The 22,220-nt window shown below is 44.5% G+C and overlaps 1 protein-coding gene across 3 annotated transcripts in view; it reads left to right on the top strand.

Annotated features, from left to right (window-relative positions):
• LOC144228768 (uncharacterized) overlaps positions 1-22,220 on the top strand; it is a 616,547-nt gene that overhangs the window by 105,599 nt on the left and 488,728 nt on the right. For all 3 annotated transcript variants that reach the window (XR_013334260.1, XR_013334261.1, XM_077760677.1), the window contains one exon: positions 8,363-8,488. Coding sequence is in view for 1 of the 3 variants with exons in the window: in XM_077760677.1 (XP_077616803.1) it covers positions 8,363-8,488 (126 nt within the window). In the remaining 2 variants the exon portion in view is untranslated. The remainder of the gene's footprint in view (positions 1-8,362; positions 8,489-22,220) is intronic.

The raw sequence follows: 22,220 nt of genomic DNA, 5'->3' as shown, positions 1-22,220 counted from the left end.
TGCTCTCTCTCAAAAATAAATAAACATTAAAAATATTAAAAAGTAAAAGTTAAAATTCAACTTTAATCTTAATAGAATTTGCAATTTCGCTCTTCTTTAAAAAATATACATTTGACAAATATGAATAATGTATAACCATTTGTCTAAAACTTGCAATTTAGGGACAAATGCATGGATGTGTGTTTTGGATTATAGATTGGAAGGACTGGTACATTATACAGTGTGTGGGCAATGACAATGACTCCTACGTCCTCAGACTTCAGTGGCTTTTAAAAAATATATTTCTTAAAACAACTGCAACATTTCTCAAAGCCAACAAGGGATGTACGTCTCGTTTGGATTCCTATGTTTAGTTAATCACAGCTTGATTTTCCACACCATTGGTGTGTGGAAATGTTAAGAGACTACTATAAACAGGCATTGGAATAGTTGATGCTGGATCCTGAGGTGAAATTTTGGAATGCTTCACTTCTTTATAGTCAGCCTCAACCAGTCTGTCCAGGTGACGATGTAGTAAGAGCTCACAGCTTCATTGGCATTGATGGGTGTAGTGGATCTGGCTGGCAAGATGGCGGTTTGCGCAATGGTTGTTGTGGTTATTCTCTGGGGCTATAGAGAGATTTTGTTTGGGCACATTGTACTTGTTTCAGAACAAGGAAAGTTCCTCCCCACTCCGTATATTAGAATATTTATGAGGAGGAAATTCATATAACTGGATACACAAAAGTTTAAAAAAGTATTTTTAATATTGTATTTTATTTTATTTTTTAAAGAAATGTTTAATGCTTATTTATTTTTGAGAGACAGAGCATGAGCAGGGGAGGGGCAGAGAGAGAGGGAGACACAGAATTTGAAGCAGGCTCCAGGGTCTCAGCTGTCAGCACAGAGCCCTACGTGGGGCTCAAACTCACGAGCTATGAGATCATGACCTGAGCTGAAGTCAGATGCTTAACTGACTGAACCACCCAGGCACCCCTATTTTTAATATTTCAAATACTAAATTTAAAAAAAGACACATTTTGGCCAATATTAGAACTCCAATTTAATTCTTAAAAACACACTTTTATTGCTTGTTATGTTCTAAGTTTAAAAAGATGAAGAAAAAAGTTAAGATCACCCCAATCCTGTCATTCAGAAATAACCAATGTTAGTATTTTAGTACATTTACTTTTGTTCATTCATGACTTAGGATAGAGTTGTCATCATAAGAATTTATCCTCTGTGAAAGTCATGGAGGAAACTTAAAGGCATATCACTAAGTGAAATAAGAATTTACCTTGATTTTTTTTTGGTATAGGTGTTTCCCCATATCTTAAAACTATTTTAAAATATAATTTCAATAATTTCACACAAAATCAGTTCTTAAAATATATTTATTTTTTTGATTGTAATAGTACCAAATATTCTTATTAGAAAATTTGGAAACTTGAGGGGCGCCTGGGTGGCTTAGCTGGTTAAGCGTCCGACTTTTGCTTAGGTCATGATCTCGCAGTTTGTGGGTTCGAGTCCCGCGTCAGGCTCTGTGCTGACTGCCAGCTTAGAGCCTAGAGCCTGTTTCAGAGTCTGTATCTCCCTCTCTCTCTGTCCCTCCCCTGCTCATGCTATCTCTCTTTCTCCTAGAAATAAATAAAAATATTAAAAAAAAAAAAAAAGAAAGTTTGGAAACTTGAGAACATAAAGAATGTAACTCATAAAAGAGCCCATCAAGTCATAAACAGTTACTATTTTTAATGTATTTCCCTCTCTCAATTTCCTCCCCTCCTTCCTCCCTCCTTTAATCAAATTTACATGTTATACATACACATGCACACGCTATATGTGTGGATGTGCCAAATTTTGAAAGAAATGAATTATTATCAATCCTTTTTAAAAACCTACTTGTTTGAATTTTTTTCAATGGCATTACTGAATTTTTGAAAACCGTAATTTAATGGCTATATAATATTTTACTGCATGGATGTACCATAATTTACTTAACGAATCTTATATTGTTGATACTGAGATTGGTTGGAACTTTTCATTATTGTAAATATTGAAGTAAATTTCATTCATGTATAAAATCTTGTGAACCCATCATTACAGACTTTCTTTCTTAGGAAAAAGTCTCTTAGGAGATTTTCTTTTTTTTTCTTTTTTTTCTTTTTTTCAAATAGTTTATTGTCAAATTAGTTTCCACATAACACTCAGTGCTCATCCCCACAAGTGTTCTTAGGAGATTTTCTTAGAAAGAGGATAAAACTGGGGCTTCCTGGCTGGCTCGGCTGGTTAAGTGTCTGACTCTTAGTTTCAGCTCAGCTCATGACCTCATGGTGAACTTACTCATGTGATGTTGGCACTGACAGTGCAGATCCTGCTTGGGATTCTCTCTCTTCCCTCTCTCTCTGCACCTACCTCACTCATGCTGTCCTCAGTCTCTCTCAAAATAAATGAATAAACTTTAAAAAAAAAAAAAAAGAATATAGTAGAGCCGAAGGGCACATTGTGAGGCTGCTGCCATGTACTTCAGGTGACTTTCTAGAAGGTTCTCCACATCTCCAGTGGGCTTGTTGCACTGCATTCCGCCCCATGATGCCTCCTGCCTACCCCACTGCTGCTCATCTCGTGAACAGGAAAAAGACCAGCTATTCCTCTAACTTTTTAAAATTAAAATTAATTAGAAACAATTTTTATTGAAGTATAATTGACATAGGATATTATAGTAATTTCATGTGTACCCGACATGTGATTTGACATGTGTATACATTGCAAACTGATCACTACAATGTCTGGTTACCCTTTGTCATCATTCAAAGTTAATACAGTATTATTGACTATATTCCCCATGTTGTACCTTACATCTTCATGGCTTTTTTTTTTATAACTGGATGCTGATTGATACCTTTTGGCCACCTTCACTCATTATGCCTGTGCCCCTAATCCCAGCCCCCTCCAAATACCCCTTACCTCAGGTAACCACCACTCTTCTCTATATCTATGTATCTGGGTCTTTTTTTATTTTCTTTGTTTTGTTTTGTGTTTTAAATTCAACTTATAAATGAAATCATGGGGTATTGGTCTTTGTCTGACTGATCCACTCAAATCCATCCATGTTGTAAATGGCAAGGTTTCGTTCTTTTTTATTGTTGAGAAGCATTCCATTTCATGTACCTATGAAAGATACACACAAAGATACACACCATGTCTTTACCCATTCATCTATCTGTGGACACGTCAGTTGCTTTTATATCTTAGCTATTATAAAGAGTGCTACAAGGAACATTGAGGTGTGTATATCTTTCTGAATTAGGTTTTCATTTTCTTCACATAGAGATTCCAGAAGTAGAATTGCCGCCATTTTTAATAGATGAAGAAACAATGGTCCAGGTAACCTCACCAAAGATCACATGGACAAACAAACAGTTAAGGGGAGTAGCTGAGAGATCTGAATCTTAACTCAGTGTTAGATCCTTAAAACAAAATAAAGTGAAATAAACATAGTTTGTGATGTCCCAGAGGCAATGGAATGATAAAAAGCAATGAGAGATACAAATCAACAGGTCTTCTGGCACTTTCGCTGGTCATTTGGAGACTCTGAGGGGAGGGACCAAAATAGCTCTTGCTCTGGTATGTAATTGCCTTAGTCTGTCTAGGGAAAAAAGCGTGAGGGCTCTAATTTGCAGAAGTCACAAAGTAAAGTGCTTCAAAATGTACTTAAAAAAAATCAAAGTGCTGAGACAGCTTTGTTCCCCAATAACCACAATAGAAATTTGGGATAGTTATAGTTTTAATCAGATGTTTAAGGAATCCATGTGGTTATTCTCTTGGTGGTTGTATTTTTCCTTTTTGATAAAGAAGGCGCCAAAGTTCCTCAGGATGAATGTTTCTGACCTAGATTAAACTAATAAAAAGCAACACTCAAACTGTTAACTCTTTGATGGCTCACTGTTGTTTTTTAAAAATTTTTTAATGTTTTTATTTATTTCTGAGAGAGAGAGAGACACTTAACATGAGCAGGGGAGGGTCAGAGAGAAAGGGAGACACAGAATCCGAAAGAGGCTCCAGGCTCTGAGCTAGCTGTCAGCACAGAGCCCAACACGGGGCTCGAACCACAAACCATGAGATCATGACCTGAGCCGAAGTCGGACGCCCAACCGACTGAGCCACCCAGGCGCCCCGATGGCTCACGATATTTGAAGGGAAGAACCAGAATCCCAAAAACTGGGCAGTGATCACTCAATTCGGCACAGACACCGATTCATTCTATTCTACAGCTGCCCCCTGATCCTGTTCACATCTGGATCAGTTTCCCAAGTCCTGGCAGCCTGAGCTGGTGTTTCACTGAGGGATATTTACTCCCACACAGCTGTTCAGCAGTAGGAGCAGAAAATCAACTCGGATGCAATTAATACATGTTGTAATAAGGGGACGTCACCACGAGAAACAGTTGCTGAATTGATTCTGATGATGCCGAGGAGGGTAACTATAATGATAATGGTGATTAATATACCCATTACCGGGTGCAGACTCAAAGAAGGAGCCGATTTTTATCCTGCCTTTGTTGATGCTCTTGCCATCTTTCATGTTCCAGTTCCCCACATAGATCATCGAAGGAAAGACATTCAGTGTAACTGAGGTAGATGATGGGATGACACCTAAATGCCGGTATGATTTTCTTAAATTTTTTTCCTGGATAGAGATAAACTTGTGTGAGATTGCTGGAGTCCTCATCGACAGAATCTTGGAACAGGAACATCCAGACTGCTCAAGCCAAGTACGAGAGGGCCCGGGGAGACTCTGATCGTTCAGAATTCCTCCTGTCTTGAGTGAGCACGATGAGAACAGTTCTCCCGGATGCCAAATCTCCGTGGCCTGTGGGAGTTCCCACGCGCCTACCACCACTGCACATGGAGGGCCGTTCTTTACGGAGACCTGTTGTGACAGCCGCAGACCGTTTAGCCGCTGCAGGACCCGAATGCAGTTAGTCCCCGGTCACGTGACAACCTGAACTATGCCATATTGCCCCACGTACAGATCCATTGGCCTGGGTAATGGAGGTCACTAAACTTTGCTTAGTTTAATGGACTCATAAGGTTGAAAAGAATAGCTAAGATCTGTGCACCCAATTCTCCTTTATTTCACAGATTAAGTGTAGGGATTTGTGACCCTTTAAGACTCTCTTAAAATCGAGGCCTGAAGTCACACCACTGGAGATGACGTTAGTATGGGAGCATGATGGCGCTCACTGTGGCATCTTATCGTCTGGGTTCAAATCCAGGCTTCTCCCCTTTTCCACTGGAGTAATTGTGGACGCATCACTGACCCTGGTGTTACAGTGGTGTCATGATTAAAATGGAGACAAAGTCGTATGGACCATACAGTACTGCTTTTTGTTTATTTTAAAGATTTTATTTTTTTAAGTAAGCTCTACACTCAGTTCGGGGTTCGAATCTACAACCCTGGGATTAAGAGTCACATGCTTCAGGGGTGCCTGGGTTGTTCAGTCAGTTTAAGTGTCCGACTTTGGCTCAGGTCATGATCTCACAGTTTGTGGGTTCAGGCCCTACATGGGGTTCTGTGCTGGCCGCTCAGAGCCTGGAGCCTGTTTCAGATTCTCTGTCTCCCTCTCTCTGCCCCGCCCCTGTTCACGCTCTTTCTCTGTCTCAAAAATAAATAAACANGCCCCTATAAATTTTTTTTTAAAAAATCATTTAAAAAAAGCCACATGCTCCACTGACTGAGCCAGCCAAGTGACCCCTCACAGGACTGTTTTGATGGTTAATACGGTAATACATGTGAGAGACTGACACAAGATGAACGCTCTGTAAACTTTTGCTGTGTGCAAATGTGGTCTGCATTCAGTAAGAGCTGGACTTGAGTCACGTGGGAACAGTGGCTGTTGGAGATAGACAGCTTTTGTGACCCGGGGGAGGTCCTGGCTGGGAGAGAACAGCAGGGAAGACAGCTTCCTCCTGCCTAGGCCACCTCGAATGTTAGCTATGTTTGCTGTTATGCTCACTGTTACACCCACTGCCTGTAGATCACAAATGCCCCAGAGGAGAAACAAAGCTTGGTAGAACCTTCCTCCAAAAGGGTGGCAGTGTTAGAACCATCAGTTGGGTGTCTGTCTCAAGCATCTCTCACAGGCTAGTGGGTCTCAAACTTGACTGTGAAGGGAATATTACAAATACAGATTCCTGGATCTGCCTTCTTGAACTCCAGTGGTTTCAAGTGAATATCCTGCATTTTCAAATGGATTCTCCAGGGGATTCTGAAGTAGCTGTCTAATTTGAGAAACAATGATCCAATGTTTTCGTTTTTCAAGATGTGGGGACGTGAGCCCCCCGCCAGCCAGCATGTCAGTGGCAGCATGGGGCCTGGGAGCCCGATGACCCGCTAGCCCCCTGCAGGCTACAACAGCCCAGATCCTATAGAGGAAGCCCAGGAAGGGGAACGTCTCACCACTCAGCATCGTGACTTCTCTTTCCCACCAGTTCTCTGGACTCGGGGACTTCCAACTTTTTTCTTTTCTTTAAAAAAAAAAATTTTTTTTTTTAGCATTTATTCAGTTTTGAGAGACAGAGAATGAGTGGGGAAGGGGCAGAGAGAGGGGGAGACACAGAATCTGATACAGGCTCTGAGCCATCAGCACAGAGCCCGATGTGGGGCTCAAACCCACAAACTGTGAGATCATGACCTGAGCCTAAGTCGGATGCTTAACTGACTGAGCCACCCAGGTGCCCCAGCCTTCCGACTGTTTTCATTTAAGCTTCTGACTCTCTAATTTGACCATCAGAAGTAGATCATTTTGTGAGCATTTCTTTTCTGTTTTTTAATGTTTATTTATTTTTGAGAGACAAAGTGTGAGCAGGGGAGGGGCAGAGAGAGAGGGAGACACAGAATCCGAAGCAGGCTCCAGGCTCTGAGCTGTCAGCACAGAGCCCGACGCGGGAATCGAACCCATGAACTGTGAGATCATGACCTGAGCTGAAGTCGGAAGTTTAACTGACTGAGCTGCCCAGGTGCCCCATGAGCATTTTTAAAAAGGATCTGGAGATGTTTGCTGTAATGAGGCATGAGTGGCACTTTGCCCACCTGGAGAAAATCAAAGAAGGATGAAAGGCTGGGGAAGATGGGGGGCCTCAGCCACTGCAGGGGCTGCTGGAGGTGCCCATGGAGGCCTGTCCCCCGCCCCTGGCCACCGCCACCCATTATGACCCTCCGTCTGCAGGGCACCCGGAGAAAGGCGCTGGTTATGGGGACTACACTTAACCACCATGTCACCAAATGTGCTTTTATGTTATTTTTAAGTGAACTTACCAGCGAGAAGATAAACTTCATTCCCCAAGCCCCTTCCAGCAAGCCCACTGTGAACACTGCTTACATGTGCCCATCCATGTTCTAGGCCAGGCAACTAGTCATTTGCTGGCATTCTGTACAGAGGTAGCTGGACACGAGCCTCCCTTAATAACATCATGTTCATGATAATAACATGTCCCTTTTTTTTTTTTTTTACAGTGTGTCAGGTACAATGCCAAAGGCATGCTGTGTGTAATTTCTCATTCTGCACACAAACCCTGTGGGTTAACTAGTATTATTACCGTTTTATGAATGTAAAGCTGAGACTTAGTGAGGTTAAGTCAGGTGTTCAAGGGTACGCTCAAGTAAGAGGTTCAGGAAGGGCCCCAGCAAGGTCAGACCCCGTGACCGCCAGGCCCGTGTTCCTCACCGCTGTGTTTTACCGCATCTCGCAGAAACTCTATCTGCCGGCTTGTGCTGGGAACGGGCAGGCCTCACGTGGGATGGGAATGGTATGACATGCTTGACGCTTGGGGTCTATCACTGTTCCTCAAGTTGGTGACATCTCTCCCATATTTGGCTGCAGCCAGCTGAAGGGCCGCCTTGGTTAGAAAGGGAGACAATGGAGGGGAGAAAAGAGGGAAAGCGGAGAGAATGTCATTTGTTTAGACCCAGTTGGTAAGAGAATAGAAAGTCCTCAGTTTCCCACTGAGTTTTGCTTGACCTTAACCCTCAGGTGAAGGGGCTCAGANGGAGGATAGAGATGGAAATATGGATGATGTGAACTTTGGAAAATTAGACGTATTTTTCTGCTTCCTCATGTTCCTCGGTGACATCCAGCTCCCAAATGGGCAGTGGGCCATAGACACCAACTCCCTCCCTCCTGTCCAGTGGGTCACTTCTCCCAAGAGTCGGCCCCCTGAGGGTTAGTCTCACTATTGATTCACTCATCAAAGCTTCCTGTGCTTTGAAGGGACCTGGCTGTGCCCTGTGATAAATACCAATTACCTGGAGCCCATCTGTCTTGTTTTGGCCGTATTTACACGGTGGTGATTCCTTTCTAATCGTATTTTTTTCTCTTCATCAGCCACCATCCATCCCATGGTCTACTCAGTGAAGGAAGGAGACAGAGATGGATTCTAAAGTGGCTGGACAGCAAGACTCCGCACGGACACGTCCTTCCTCCCCCTTCCGTTCCTCAGCCTCCCAACAGGTGAGTGTAAAGAAGCGCACGTTTTCCTTTGTGAGCCACGTCTTGAAGGAGTTCTCTCCCTTGGCCGTCCCGCCAAATTCAGCCATAATGCAGCATAATGCAATGCAGGAGATGGCAGACAGAGCTGAGCAGTATATTTATCAGCCGTGATCCGTGTAGCCTGGGAACACAGTGTGACAGAACGGCAACCTTGCAGCTGGTTTCCTGCTTCTACCCTCGCCACCCCAGAGCGTATTTTGCACAAAGTTAACAGAGTGAACGGGTCACAGCACATCCGGGTTCTAAGCCGGCCACGGATTCCCTTCTCACTCAGAATAAAATCCAAGCTTCTCAGCATGGCTTATCCTTCACAGTACATTTTGGCCCACTAATACTTTTCTCTTATCCCCTGTCTCCCCCCACTCACTCCCCACCCCCCACCAGCTACATCAGCCTCTTTGCTGTTACTTAAGCAGAGATGATCCCTCCCTCAGGGCTCCGTGTTTACTTCTTCCGCTCCATGGATTGCTCCTTTCCGGCTATCCTAATCGATTGTTCCTCCATTCTTTTTATTCTCCCTCAGGATATCATCAGTGAGATCATCCATGATTACCCTAAATAAAGTACCAGACTCTTCGCACGTTTAACTATTATTAGGTTTTGACAGCACTTACAGTTGGATCTGTTATACATTTGTTTATTGCCTGAACGGCCCTACTAGTTTGTAAGCTTAATAAGAGCAGGGACATTGTGTATTTCTATCACAAGTGCCTAGATAGAGTAGGGGTTGGTGCATAGTAGGTGCTCAGTCAGTAGCTTTTGAACGAATGGATGTAAAAGGTGTCCTAAAGCAGGTCTCCTGAGGAGAGCAGGTGTGACTAGATACTGTAGTGATTGCTAAATTCCCAGTGTTCTCCCTGTATCAGGGTTTACATACCTCTCAACCCTTCCACACCTATCCTGATGGAAGGTTGTAAGAAATGGCCACGATTTCTTTGTATATATGTCCTTGCAATATAACCTTGTTGCTTCTTTTAAAAAGTGAGTCCCAACTCTCAGACTAAATTGTGACTTGCTTTGGCCAATGGACACTAACAGACATAAAATGCTCAGACTTGAAGAATGTTTGCACAATGAAGCCTGCTTCCCTTGGGGCCCTGAACCCTTATGTGAGCAGGGTATGACTACTCTGAAGCCTAATAAGAGGCATGTGGTCCAGTTGTCCCAGTGCCCCAGCTGGCACTGAGCCCCACACTTAGAAGCTGAGTCACTGGGGGCGCCTGGGTGGCTCAGTCGGTTGAGCGTCCGACTTTGGCTCAGGTCATGATTTCACGGTCTGTGTTCGAGCCCCGCATCAGGCTCTGTGCTGACTGCTCGGAGCCTGGAGCCTGCTTCAGATTCTTTGTCTCCCTCTTGCTTTGCTCCTCCTCTGCTTATGTTCATGCTCATGCTCTGTCTCTCTCTCAAAAATAAATAAACATTAAAAAAAAAAAAAAAAAGCCAAGTCACTGATTTCAGGCACAGGAGTGCACTGAGCTGAGGTCAGCTGAGCCCTTACTGGAGGAGCTGCTGAGCTGAGCCAGGCCAGATTGCATGACCTAAATGGAGACCAAGTTTGAAGTGGTTTATCTCGTGGCCAAAGCTAGCTTCTGAAATATATGTGAGCAGAGTTTCCTAGTGAGAGAAATGGACTTTAGTTTACTTCAGCAGATGCTAGCGTAAGATTTCACAATTACAATAGCCACGTGTCGCCCAAGCGGTATTGTCACTGCTGGGCCATGGAGCAAATATACTTGGCCTTGAATGAGGGCTTTTTAATTCTCCTGGTAACGTTTCCCTTTGAAGATGGAGAGGCATGTGTGTAACGCAGGTGCATCTCTATGGCTCTGGGACCTAAGCAAGGCAGACCATAGTAGCCAGAGAATTGCGTATTTTTTTCCTAGGAAGTTGGGGATAAAGATGATAGAGTTCTAATCTTTGAGAAGTGACAGTAGGGATCAGGGGCATCTGCCAAGGACGGCCACTATTTTTTCCCTGGTGTTGATCCTCTCAGGAGTAATCCCCTCACAGATGAAAGGCGGGGCCCCAGGAGAAGAAGAGAGATTGAAAATCCAAGCCCACTGTCGTACCAAGTATTGGAGGTCACTTGTGAAATCCAGCAGTGTAGGAAACATGACCTTATTTCACTGCCCTGTGCCAGTGTTGTGACCTTGAGTGAGACTTTGTATATCTGGGAACTTCAGATTATTTATCATAAAACATGACTAACTGGCCACCTGTCAGTTTCAGGATGGGTGTTCTAGAACTTGTCATGAGGCTGGGGTGTGTTGGTTCAGAGATTTTCCTGTGGAAGTGGTGTTGCTTAGGAGCAGTTTGGGGTCTGCCCTAGTCAATGAGTGTGTTTGGGTTGGGGGGGGCCGCTGCTTCTCATTGAGAACCCAGTTGGTGGGCCTGGGGGATGGGTGGATATTTATGGCATTTAAAGAGCCAGACTGTAGGAGTCTGTTAATGATTAAACTGTGTAATATGTTGAAGGCTATTATATACCTTTGAAATACATGTTCGTTGGCATGTAAGGGAATTGATAAAACTTCTCTAATGTGTTTCTTAAATGCATCAATTCTTTGTATCGTGCTATGAGTGCACTTACACATGAAAAGGAAAAGTATGGCACCATTTCATTCCAAGAATGAAACACCTGAACCAAACTGATGGATGACCCAGCTGAATAATGATGGAGGGATAATCTAGGAAGGAAAACCATGGGTTACCGATTCCGGAAAAGTCAGCTGCACAGTGAGATGAGCGAGCTGTAGGAACGCATCCACTCACTCACCAAAACCTTTTCGCCGCCTTCGCTCCTGGGAGCATTCACTGGGGAAATGGCCATTTTGTTATAAGTTCTCACTAATTCCAGGAACTTCTTCCAGAAGTAGTTAAGAATGTATCTGGGCACGGGGCATCCAGTGGCTCACTCAGGTCAACTCAGGTCATGATCTCAGTTTGTGAGTTCGAGCCCCACGTGGGTTTCTCTGTTGTCAGTGCAGAGCTCGTTTTGGATCCTCTCTCCATCTTCCCTTCCCCTGCTTCCCACCCCACTCTTAAAATAAGTAAACATTAAAAAAAAAAGTATTTGACACATAGCAAGTGCTCAATTAACGATTGATGCTTTTGTTTTTTTAAAGGAATGTATCTGGGTTCTAGGAGAAACAATTTTTAAATTCAATAACTACTTACTGAATGTTTATTATGTGCTACACACTGTTGTAGGCACTGAAAGTACATCAGGAAATCAATCTCACAAAGATCCCCTCCTGGGTGTGTGTGTGTGTGTGTGTGTGTGTGTGTGTGTGTAAACTGACAATAGGTAATAAACATAATTAAGTAAATATAAAAAGCTTGTCAAAAAGAGAAATGTGCTATGGGGAAAAAAAGGCTAAAGTACAGATGAGAAGTATATATAAAAAAAAAGAGAAGTATATCAGTTCTGGGGGGTGGGGAGTTGTGTTAAAAATGTAGTCGGCATGGCCCTCATTGAGAAGTGTGGTCTGAGCAAGGGCTGAAGGAGGTAAGGGCCAAATGTCATAATGGAGAGATGGAGAGATGGCCAGTATGTTTGCTCATCTTGGTATCTCTCCTCCAAAGAGTCTAGTCCAATACTTTATACATAGTAGTGGCTTAATAAACTACTCTTGATGTAAATTAAATTAAATATAACCAAACATTTCATCTGCATGGGGTGGGGTGGCTTTTCCCAGAAAAGGAGACAGATTTTATTTTTTTAAGAGAGTGAGCAAGAGAGAGAGTGCATGCACTTGTGAGAACAGGGGAAGGCCAGAGATGGGGCGAGACAGAATCTTAAGCAAGCTCCATGGTCGGCGGTCAGAACAGAGCCCCACACAGGGCTTGACCCCATGATTCTGGGATCATGACCTGAACTGAAATCAAGAGTAGGACACTCAACCAACTGTGCCACCCAGGCACCCTAAGTTTTATCCTTGATCTGTCTCTATTTTCTTTACTCCATCACTCCTGTCTCTCTCTTCAACCCATTGCAATCTGGATTCTGTCTTGATTGCTCCAATGAAATGCCGCCAGTGTGGCCTTGGCCAAAATATGGCTATGGAGGAAATATGAGAGTTGCCGTGATTTGTCTTTTCAGCAGCCAAAGCCCCGCTAGTGCTGCCATGGGAGTGTATATAGACCCTTCTCCGTTCCAGCCAAGGCGCCCCGGGACTGCCAGGACACCCCTCTCCCCTCTGCCTGCTCTAAAATTCCTGGCAGAGAGCAAGACAAAGCTCACTTCACTCGACTGTCAGAGGGGTAAGATGTTAACTTCCTGTATTCAAGGGGGAAATGGGCTTGACTGACAGATGAGAGGGAGCTGCTGCTCATTTACCCACCAAAAGATATTATATGGCTTTAAGCAGTGTTCAGGAGCATGAGAAGGTAATAAACTATGTGGGTAAGCTCAGTTCTCAGGGGAGGGAGAGCTGTGCAAAACCGACCCGCCAGTTGTTCCTTCTTGCCTTTTTTCGGCCCTCTGTGTATGCCATGCTTAATAAAGGTAATAAAAAGGTAAGATCATAAAGAAGAAGGAGGCCTATCAGGGAAAGAAGGCTCTTTATTTGCTCTCCTGTCATGATATTTTTCCCACTCTACTGCCATTTCAACACAAAACGGGGGGTGTGTGTGACTGGCTGAACGGGAGCAAGTGAGGGTCGGATTGGATTATTTGATGACTTCGCGATGTCCCTAGTGTTGTCATAGTTTCTGTGATGGAGACCCCACTCACCCACCTCAAGAGATGAATAGCTAGTTCCCAACAAGCAGAGCTGCTCCTTGCTCTTTGAGGGCTATGTGGGTGGCAGCAAATGGGTCACAGCCCTTGGGCTCTACTTGCTGCACCGGGTCACCTTAGACAGGTGCTCCACAGTTTATCTGCCTCCTCCGTCTTTTTGACGACACAGCTGGGTACATTGCAGGTGCCTAGTAAAGACTCATTTATAAGTTAATTAGTCTCCCCTGTGCCTTTGATGGCGCATTTTACTATTGTAAAATAGTAAAATACACTAAAAATATGCTCCCTATTCCTTTTTCCACCTCAACATGAAAATACTTCATCAACATGTTAGTCACTGGAAGGAGATGAAGTCCGTGGAGCTTATTAACTCCTTTAGGTTGAGTTCTTTTAAAGTTTATTTGAGAGAGAAAGAGCACAGGGGGGAGAGGGAGAGAATCCCAAGCAGGCTCTGCACTGCCAGCACAGAGCCTGCTGCGGGGCTTGAACCCGTGAACCATGAAATCATAACCTGAGCTGAAACCAAGAGTCAGACGCTTAACTGACTGAGCCACCCAGGCGCCCCTACAATAGAGTTTTTCTAAATAAACCCGAGAGAGTATTACCTTTCCTTCCCTGGAGACTTCCTGGTGTTAGGAAGTCCCGGGAAGAGCCCTGGCAGGACCGGATAATCATGTCACTATCTCATATTCAGCAACAATGACTGACATATGTGGAGCACAATGCGTCCAGGTCCTGTGCTAGGTGTTTATGTGTATGAATTCGTGTAACCCTCACAACATGAAGTGGGTTAAATACTATTATCATCCCCATCTTATAGATGAGAGAACGGAACTGCAGAGATATTAAAATACTAAATTTCCTACGACTTCCAGATTAACAAGTAGCAGAACCTGGATTTGAACCCTGGCAGGAGAGCTCCAGGAATACCTTTGTAGCCACCAAGCTATAACAGCTCTTCAGCAGCAGTGAGTACAGGGTGAGCCTTCTATAGGAATCTTAAGCAAGCTTTGGTGGTAAAGGAAATGCTATAATTGCTTCCGGATGACTGTTACTTATTTCAAGTTTGTCACCTTTCACTTTCACTGCTCTATTTCTTTTTAAGTTTAAATTTAATAAGAACTCATAAATTACAGGGGCAGTTATTCGTCTTGACAGACAATATAAATAGCCATAGAAATTTCTTCCCATTCATTTATTCAGCTGAGCGATGCAGGCCACTATTTACTGCGGGCTAAGGACAATGGAGATTATACTAAAGCCACAATTTCTGTCTTCTCAGAAATATTCCATCCCTCCGAGAAACAAGAATATGCACGTGAATCCTGAAAGATGAGGTTTCTGTGGTGTGTGGTATGCATACAAGGCGATGACACAGACACTCTGCTTACTGGAAACTGAGCTTTAGATGAAGCTGGAGGCATAAGGGAAATATCATGGGTGGGGTTGGGGGCCTGACCCTGGCCCGCTGGGGTTTGGTGGATTTTGATGGGTACAGAGAAGCCACAAAGCAATACTAGCCCAGTGTGTTAGTGAGACAGTATTAGCTCAGGGGTTATGAGAGATATTTCTGGAGCTGGACTGATTGGGTTGAAACCTTGGTTCTATTACTGTTAGCTTTATGTACTGGGAAACGTAAATTTCTCATATATTAGAAGGTAGAAGGAGGGGAAGAGAGTTTCAGTCAGGATCCTAACCAGAAACAGATGGAATAGTCTAAATAGATAAGAGGAGGGGCACCTGGGTGGCTCAGTCAGTTAAGGGGTCTGGCTCTTGATTTCAGCTCAGGTCATGATCTCACAGGTTTGTGAGGGTCTGGCTTTGTGCTGACAGCGCAGACTCTGCTTGAGATTCTCTCTCTCTCTCTCTCTCTCTCTCTCTCTCTCTCTCTCTCTCTCTCTCCCCCCCCCCTTTCCCCATCTCTCTCCCTCAAAAATAAGTAAACATTAAAAATAGATAGGAGGGATGCCTTCTGTGCTCAGTCAGTTAAGTATCCTACTTCAGCTCAGGTCATGATCTCACTGCTCGAGAGTTCGAGCTCTGTGTTGGGCTCTGTGCTGACAGCTCAGAGCCTGGAGCCTGCTTCTGATTCTGTGTCTCCCTCTCTCTCTGCCCCTCGCCTGCTCGCGCTCTGTCTCTCTCTCTCAAATATAAAATAAAACATTAAAAAAGAATTAAAAAAAATAGCTAAAAGGAGGATGATTTATTTAGAAGTGCAGTAACCCTGAGCAGTGGTGGTAAGGGGAGAGAAAGGGATATCCTCAGATCTCTGGGACTGGGGGAAAAGAATGGTCATCAGAACCTGCAAGAACCCACAAGCACTGTGTGGAGGAAGCCACCTCTTAGGATGCAGGGCTGGGCACAGCTAGCCCAAAGAAACCGCCACGCTGGCTGGCGAAGGAGCCCAGACTGCCGCCGCCTTCTCTCAGCTCCGCCCCTTGGTCCGCCTACCTGGCCCCGCCCCTCTCTCCCTATTGGCCAAGCCCAACAGAAGCCTGTATCCTTGGGAACTTGTTGAGATCTATCTTCCCTGCGCCCCCACCCCCCAGTCCTGCTCCCAGATGCGAGCTGGTGGAGGAAGGCACTGTGTGGATGTGGAGGAGCAGACAGAGCCATGTGGCACTGAGTGGAAACACCAAAGCGTGAACGCAGGGAACCTGCTGGTGCCCAGGCTTGCCAGTTCTGGAGACCTCCGTGTAGGAATTTGGAATGGTTCTGAACGCGGTGTCAACCATGAGAGTGTCTGAGCACCAGGGTGACATAATATTGGTGTCTGATGTAGACCACGAGGCAGAAAGACAGAATCGATGCTGGTAGGAGAAGTGCTGGGTTCCCCACGTCATCCCTTTCTGTGGTGGTGTGTGTTCTCCTGAGGCGCCTGCTGTAGCGTCAGGAACTCCTAAGTCCACAGGCAACAGCTCACATTGTCTACACCTCCCGGCAGGGCCTTTCCCAGAGGAAACTTCCTCAGGTTGACTCCCTCTCTCCTTCTTTGCCTGTGGTTTTAAGGCCTGCTCTAATCACTGTAGCCCCGTTGGCTTCTGACTTTTCAGAAAGAGCTGGATCAGAAGCGGGTCCCTGAACTACAATCTTGGACCTGTCAGGGAGCCAGGGCACAGAACACTCTGCTGTGGAAAGAAAGTTAATGTGCCTCATTATAGCCCGATGCAGAGATTCACTCTGACAGACACACGTGGTAATGGCTTGGAATGAACACACTCCCACGAACAATTGGAAAAGAGACTTCACATTGTACTTTGGGCCCGTAATTCATTTGCTGTAAAAATGACTGCGTTGGCTGTAGTACACATTTCATCTTTGAACAATGCCTTTATTGGATCAACTTAAATATACAAGGAATGAAGTACTTTCTGAAAGAAGCAACCCAAAGCCTGTATGTGGGCTTGAAAAATCAAGATGTCCCAGTTGCTAGGGCTTTGAGGGATGTTTCTCTATTCCCCGATAGTTGTACATATGTCTGCCCGGCCAGAAAGAACTTGACTCTGTCTTTTCCATAATTTTTGTGTGGCAAAGGCTGGCAAGGCTAAGCGGCACTGGAAACCCAGCAGCAGCGGCCTCCGGGAACAGATGTATTTGTTCCTATCCCTGCAGAGTGGGCTCTGGAAGAAGATTCCCACCCTGGGGATGGCTCTGTCAGCCCGGACATTTTAGTTCTTTTTCCTTCCAGAGGCTTTAGTTCTAAGCCTCCAACCCCCAAACCGGGGTGGTGCTGCTTCCTTAGAAAAGCCATTACATGGCAAGACATTACGTTTCTTTCTAGAAAGTCACCCATTCATGCTTCTCTTATCCAAATTGTAGGCTATTCAGAAGGCTGGCTGATTGCAAAGAGGCTTGATTTGGGGGTAGGAGGAGCAAATGGACCTCATTTTCTGATGAACACAGATGAAGTCGCAATTTGCCATTTTCAATCCACAGCATTGGGAGACATCAGCAAAGGTCACTGCACTAACTACATTTTATAAGAGAAATCTGAGACTAGTCGGCAGGGTTTCCACAGTGCCCCTCACTCATGGGATGATCTCAGATGAATTTGGATTGGGCTTCAACTTTGCTTTTAGATGCACATAAAATAATTGCTTTTGAAACAATACCCTCGTGATTAAAAAACCACTGCAGCTAAAAATATTGAAATCAGGAAGCATCCCAAATAAAAGACTTGGCAAAACACATCAGATATGACAGAAATTTTGCTGGCAGAATGTAAAATAAATATCAAAAGACTAAGCTACACAGAAGGCACCGTGAAATGCTAGAGTGTTGCTCGGTACCATTTGGCCCAAGATGTTTATATATCTCCATGTAATTGCAGCTAATCACATAAATTCTTTGTTTCAGTTTGAAATCTGTTCAGGTTGACACCTCCACTCTCGTGTTGATTATTTTTTTCTCCTATCTTCTGATCTCCTTCTGCCATTTTTTTAAAGGATAAATTATTGCCAGAGCATGAACTTGCAAAGCAGAGATTTGATTCTATTTTTTTTCTCTTTTCCCTGTTTTTCTACGTTTATCTCCAGCGCTGCTTGATCTTAAGCTCCAGATCCACCTCAGATTCTCTCAATAAATCCTTATTTTAATTTTCACCTGTCATACTAATCCCCTCCCTTCCCTCCTCCTCCTTTTCTTCCCTCTCCCCCCCCCCTTTTTTTCTTAGTTCCCTCCCTAGGTTTTCTCCATTGAACAGGGCAGCTCTAAGCTATATACTCGCCTGTATCATGGATGGATTGTTCTGTGTGGTGGGCTAGGGGATCACAGCTAGATTTCATGACGTTAATTTCCCCACTTGGAACAGACGCTTGGTCTTTCTGTCACTGCTTTCCCAGACCGATTGACCAGATTCAAACTGGCCAAGAGAAAGGACAAACAATGGTTATGGTTACTCTCACTACTCGCAACAGAGAAGCTGTGCCCATGGGTTGTGACATGTGCGCCTGGATGGGGGAGACCCGGGGCCGCGCTGGCACTTTCTGTACTGCTGAGGTCTGAATGCTCATGTCTGTCCTCCGTTTGTATGGTGAAATTGTAACCCCCAAGGTGATCGCATTAGGTGGTGGGGACTTTGGGCCGTGTTAGGTCACCAGGGCAGACCCCTTATGACTGGGATTTGTGTCCTTCTAAGAAGAGGTCCCAGAGAACTTGCTTGTCTCTCTGCCCTGTGACAGCATGGTGAGCAGACGGCCGTCAGTGTGGAGGGCTGCCCTCAGCAGAGACCGAATCTGCCATGTCTTGATCTGGAGCTCCCCAGGCTCCGGACTGTGAGAAATAAAATCCTGTTGTTTATAAGGGGTGCCTGGGTGGCTCAGTCGGTTAAGCGTCTGACTTTAGCTCAGGTCATGATCGCACAGTTTGTGAGTTTGAGCCCTGCATTGGGCTCTGTGCTGACAGTTTGGAGCCTGGAGCCTGCTTTGAATTCTGTGTCTCCCTCTTTCTCTGCCCTTCCCTCACTTGCACTCTGTCTTTTCCTCTTTCAAAAATAAATAGACATAAAAAAATTCTGTTGTGTATAAGCCACCCAGTTGATGGTGTTTTTGTTATGGCCACCTTCAGGGACGAAGACATACAGGGGGTGGTGTTTTGGAGACATGAAAGGCAGGAAAGGGATGATGCTGGATGGAAAAGAGAGTTTGTCTCACTGTATCCCTTCCACAGAGACATCCCCAGAATCAGTCAGAGTTAGGGGTAACTGTGGAGCCTGGCTGAGTTCTCCTGCCCCTCGGAGCTCATGACCCATGACTTCCTCAGGGAACTTCAATGTAGTTCTTAATTGGGTGAGGCCCCAAGTTGACAGCTAGGGATTTTTGCATACCTAGGCCCCAGAAAGCCCACTGGGATCCAGGGAGAGCATCATTTCAGAGTATTTTCCCTCAGCAACGTTTGAATGTATTCAGCACCCTCTCGCGTTAACATCTTGATGTTTAAACAATAGGACATCTTGATGTTTAAACAATAGGACATCGATTTCCATCTAGAACTTGGTTAGGTTCCTGCTTCCTGTGATTTCAGGCACTTTTTCTGGCTGCTCAGCCCACAATGTTCTTTCCATTTCAAACTCCTCTACACGATCCCTGGTCCTGTGGGAACTGCTTCTCGTTCTCTTTGGATGCCTGGGACTTAGCAAGAGATATGCCACGGAGTTGGAGCTCAAAAAGTACTTTCCAGCATTTACCATGTGTTGATGGTGCAGCTAGATGGTGTTTTTTGTTTGTTTGTTTGTTTGTTTGTTTTTACCACTTAAATATGTTTTGCTTTCCAACCAGATTGTAGCTACTACAGGGCATTTCACCACATCATTACCACCAAGTGAGGTAGGTGCTCCTTATAGACTTGTTTTGATGGTGATTCAATTCCACAAGTGTTTTATCACATCCCTTCTCTTTGCCAGAGGGTATGGTAGGAACATTGAATGAAAACAAGGAAAAGAAAGAACGCTGCCCTCTGGGAGTCATAATATAGCCTGATAGTCATAGCATATCCCTGGGCTCAGGCAGAGAGATGAACTTTATTCAAATAGCTCAGGAATAGCTGCATTGTTTTGTAGATCTAATTTCTGCAAGTACCTGGTCATTGTCATCTAATCACCTGATGTGTTGAATGCGAGGTGGGGATTGAAGTAATTGTGAGGTGCCTGAGTTTTTGTGCCAATGAATTCTGTGCATTACTTCCCCCTTAGTGACTTACCGTGAATTCAAAACAACCGTCCATGCAGGCTCTGTGCTGGACACTGGGCAGAGAGAGAGTGAATGTACTGGGTACATTACTAGGTTTCAAGGACCCACAGCTGGGTCTCATACCAACCCTGTTTACCCCCCACTATGAGGCAGCCTCTGCTAAGTCCAAGAACAGAGATAAAAATCAAGTGTTATTGTAACGATTAATTTTGACCAAGGCAATTCCGGCAGACTTCACAAACAAATTGACATTTGAGTTGGCCCTTGATATTGAATTTTGACAAGGAGACACAGGAGGAAAGACCAACTCAGACAAGTGAAAACAGGATAAACAAAGACACAGAAGTGTGAACATTTCTGTCCTAAATGTGCAGTGGGGGCATCATAGTTGGGCGTGGTTTAAATACAGATTTTCGAGAGCTGTGAATGACCCAAGGCAGGGCAGGGCTTTACAGTAACATTCTTGGGGGGCAAATCAGGACTTTGGCCACCTTCTGTTGGGTCTAGCATAAATTTTTAGATTTTTTTTTTTTTTGAGTTGCTGCCAACATTAAAAAATTGGGAGATCTCACATACACATTCAGATTTCAGGCTTTCTTGAAAACAACCTAGCCATACTGTGCCTGCATTTCCTCAATATAACTGGCTGGAATTGAATAATGACTGCTCTTTTTAGAAAAGTCAGTGGACTTCTTTGTCTCACCAAGGTCCCTGGCTAACTGGCCCCAGTCAAATGGCACAGGCAGGTATTTGAGTTGCCCTCTTTGACCTAAGAGGTTAATTGACTGCTGCTTGCTATTCCTGAGAGCTGTATACGGTGGGTTCCTTAAACAGACATCTGGGTGGCTCTTGAGAACTGGCTGACTCTTCACGGAAGGAGACGTGTCAGGAAGTCACCCCACATGCTGTTGTGAGGAATCTGGTTCATCTAATTAGATCCTAGGCTGGTACACCTGGTAGATTTTTAGAGGCAGGGAATAATGACCCTCACAGTTTAAAAGATCTCTTTCCATGGCAACCCACCTTGCTTTTGTCAATTTCAGAGCTTGTTAGTGTCTCTGGTTTATCTTTCCCTGATAAGTGAGTTTCCTTTACCTCTGGAATGTAGACAGGCAGGATGCCAACAAGAATTGAAATCCATTTTCAGAACAAAGGAGGAAAGGTGTATACGTTTTTTTCCCCCTCTCTCTTTTATTTCCTTTGTTCAGCTGTTATGCCAATCAGATGTTGGTACTTCTTGGACCTCTGTGAGCTAACTTTTCATTTCCCTTTTTCTTATGGAGGAGTGCACTTTGATTGCATTGGTGTCCCTCTACCTAGCCTGGACTTGGGATGTGAAGCTGTATCAAGCTCCCAACTGCAAACACACAGTGATAATATACACACAAAATGCAGGTGTTTATGCTCTCCACACCCACAGAGACCTGTAAGCTCTTACTGGTACACAAACATGTCCTGTGTCTCATGCCTATTAAAAGTGAGAGGTTCCTTACTGACATAACCTTCTTTTCAGAAGAATAAAATAGAAGGTTACTGAGTCGACGAGCTAATCTGTCTAATTAGATGCCTCTGAGCGAAATGCATAAAATTTGCATGAATTATCTTAACATGCAAAGAATAGGACACAGGAAGGAAAAACTCAAGGAAATTTGCGTTTTGGTGGGGGAGAAGGGGATACTCCGTGGCTATAATCCAGAAGGTCCTTTCTTTTATGTTTTGGAACTACTCTCAAGGATCTGCCATGTGCTGCCTAATGTCAGCAAAGGCAGCCCTTGTATCCTTGGCTTTGCAGGCAGTTCCTCCAAAATCTTGCGTGCAGATTGCAGATGAAGCAGATATCAAGCTCTGGCACGCTATGTCGCTATGCCGTGGAAGTTCATTTAGGCAGTGCTGGGAGACAGGGATCATGGGTTTCAGTCCTGGTCTCTTGCTGGTTGGATGGAAAATTGCTTCTTGGCCTCTAGGTGGCACTGTTGTATCTGTTGTAAGAAGCATGCATTTTGGTTAGCTGCTTCCCTGCTATTTAAGATGGAGGGGAAGAAAGCAAACAAAAAATAATAAAATACATCTCCCCCTGCCTACCCCCCCATCTCCCAACATTACAACCCATTCTACCGAGGCACACTTCCTCCGTCCTGCCCAAGGATACTGTATGTTGTTTAACCTCAAATGAAATCAGTGGCATGCCCATTTCAAGCTCCGAGATCATTCTAGAGCTTAGCTGCCCAGGATGGCACTTTCCTTCCCCTCTTTTGCCACCCCTGCC

Source organism: Crocuta crocuta, unplaced genomic scaffold (assembly GCF_008692635.1).
Source record: "Crocuta crocuta isolate KB4526 unplaced genomic scaffold, BGI_CrCroc_1.0 scaffold546, whole genome shotgun sequence".
Lineage (NCBI taxonomy): Eukaryota > Metazoa > Chordata > Mammalia > Carnivora > Hyaenidae > Crocuta > Crocuta crocuta.
The sequence above is the reverse complement of the archived record's forward strand: the minus strand, read 5'-3'. Positions and strand labels throughout refer to the sequence as shown.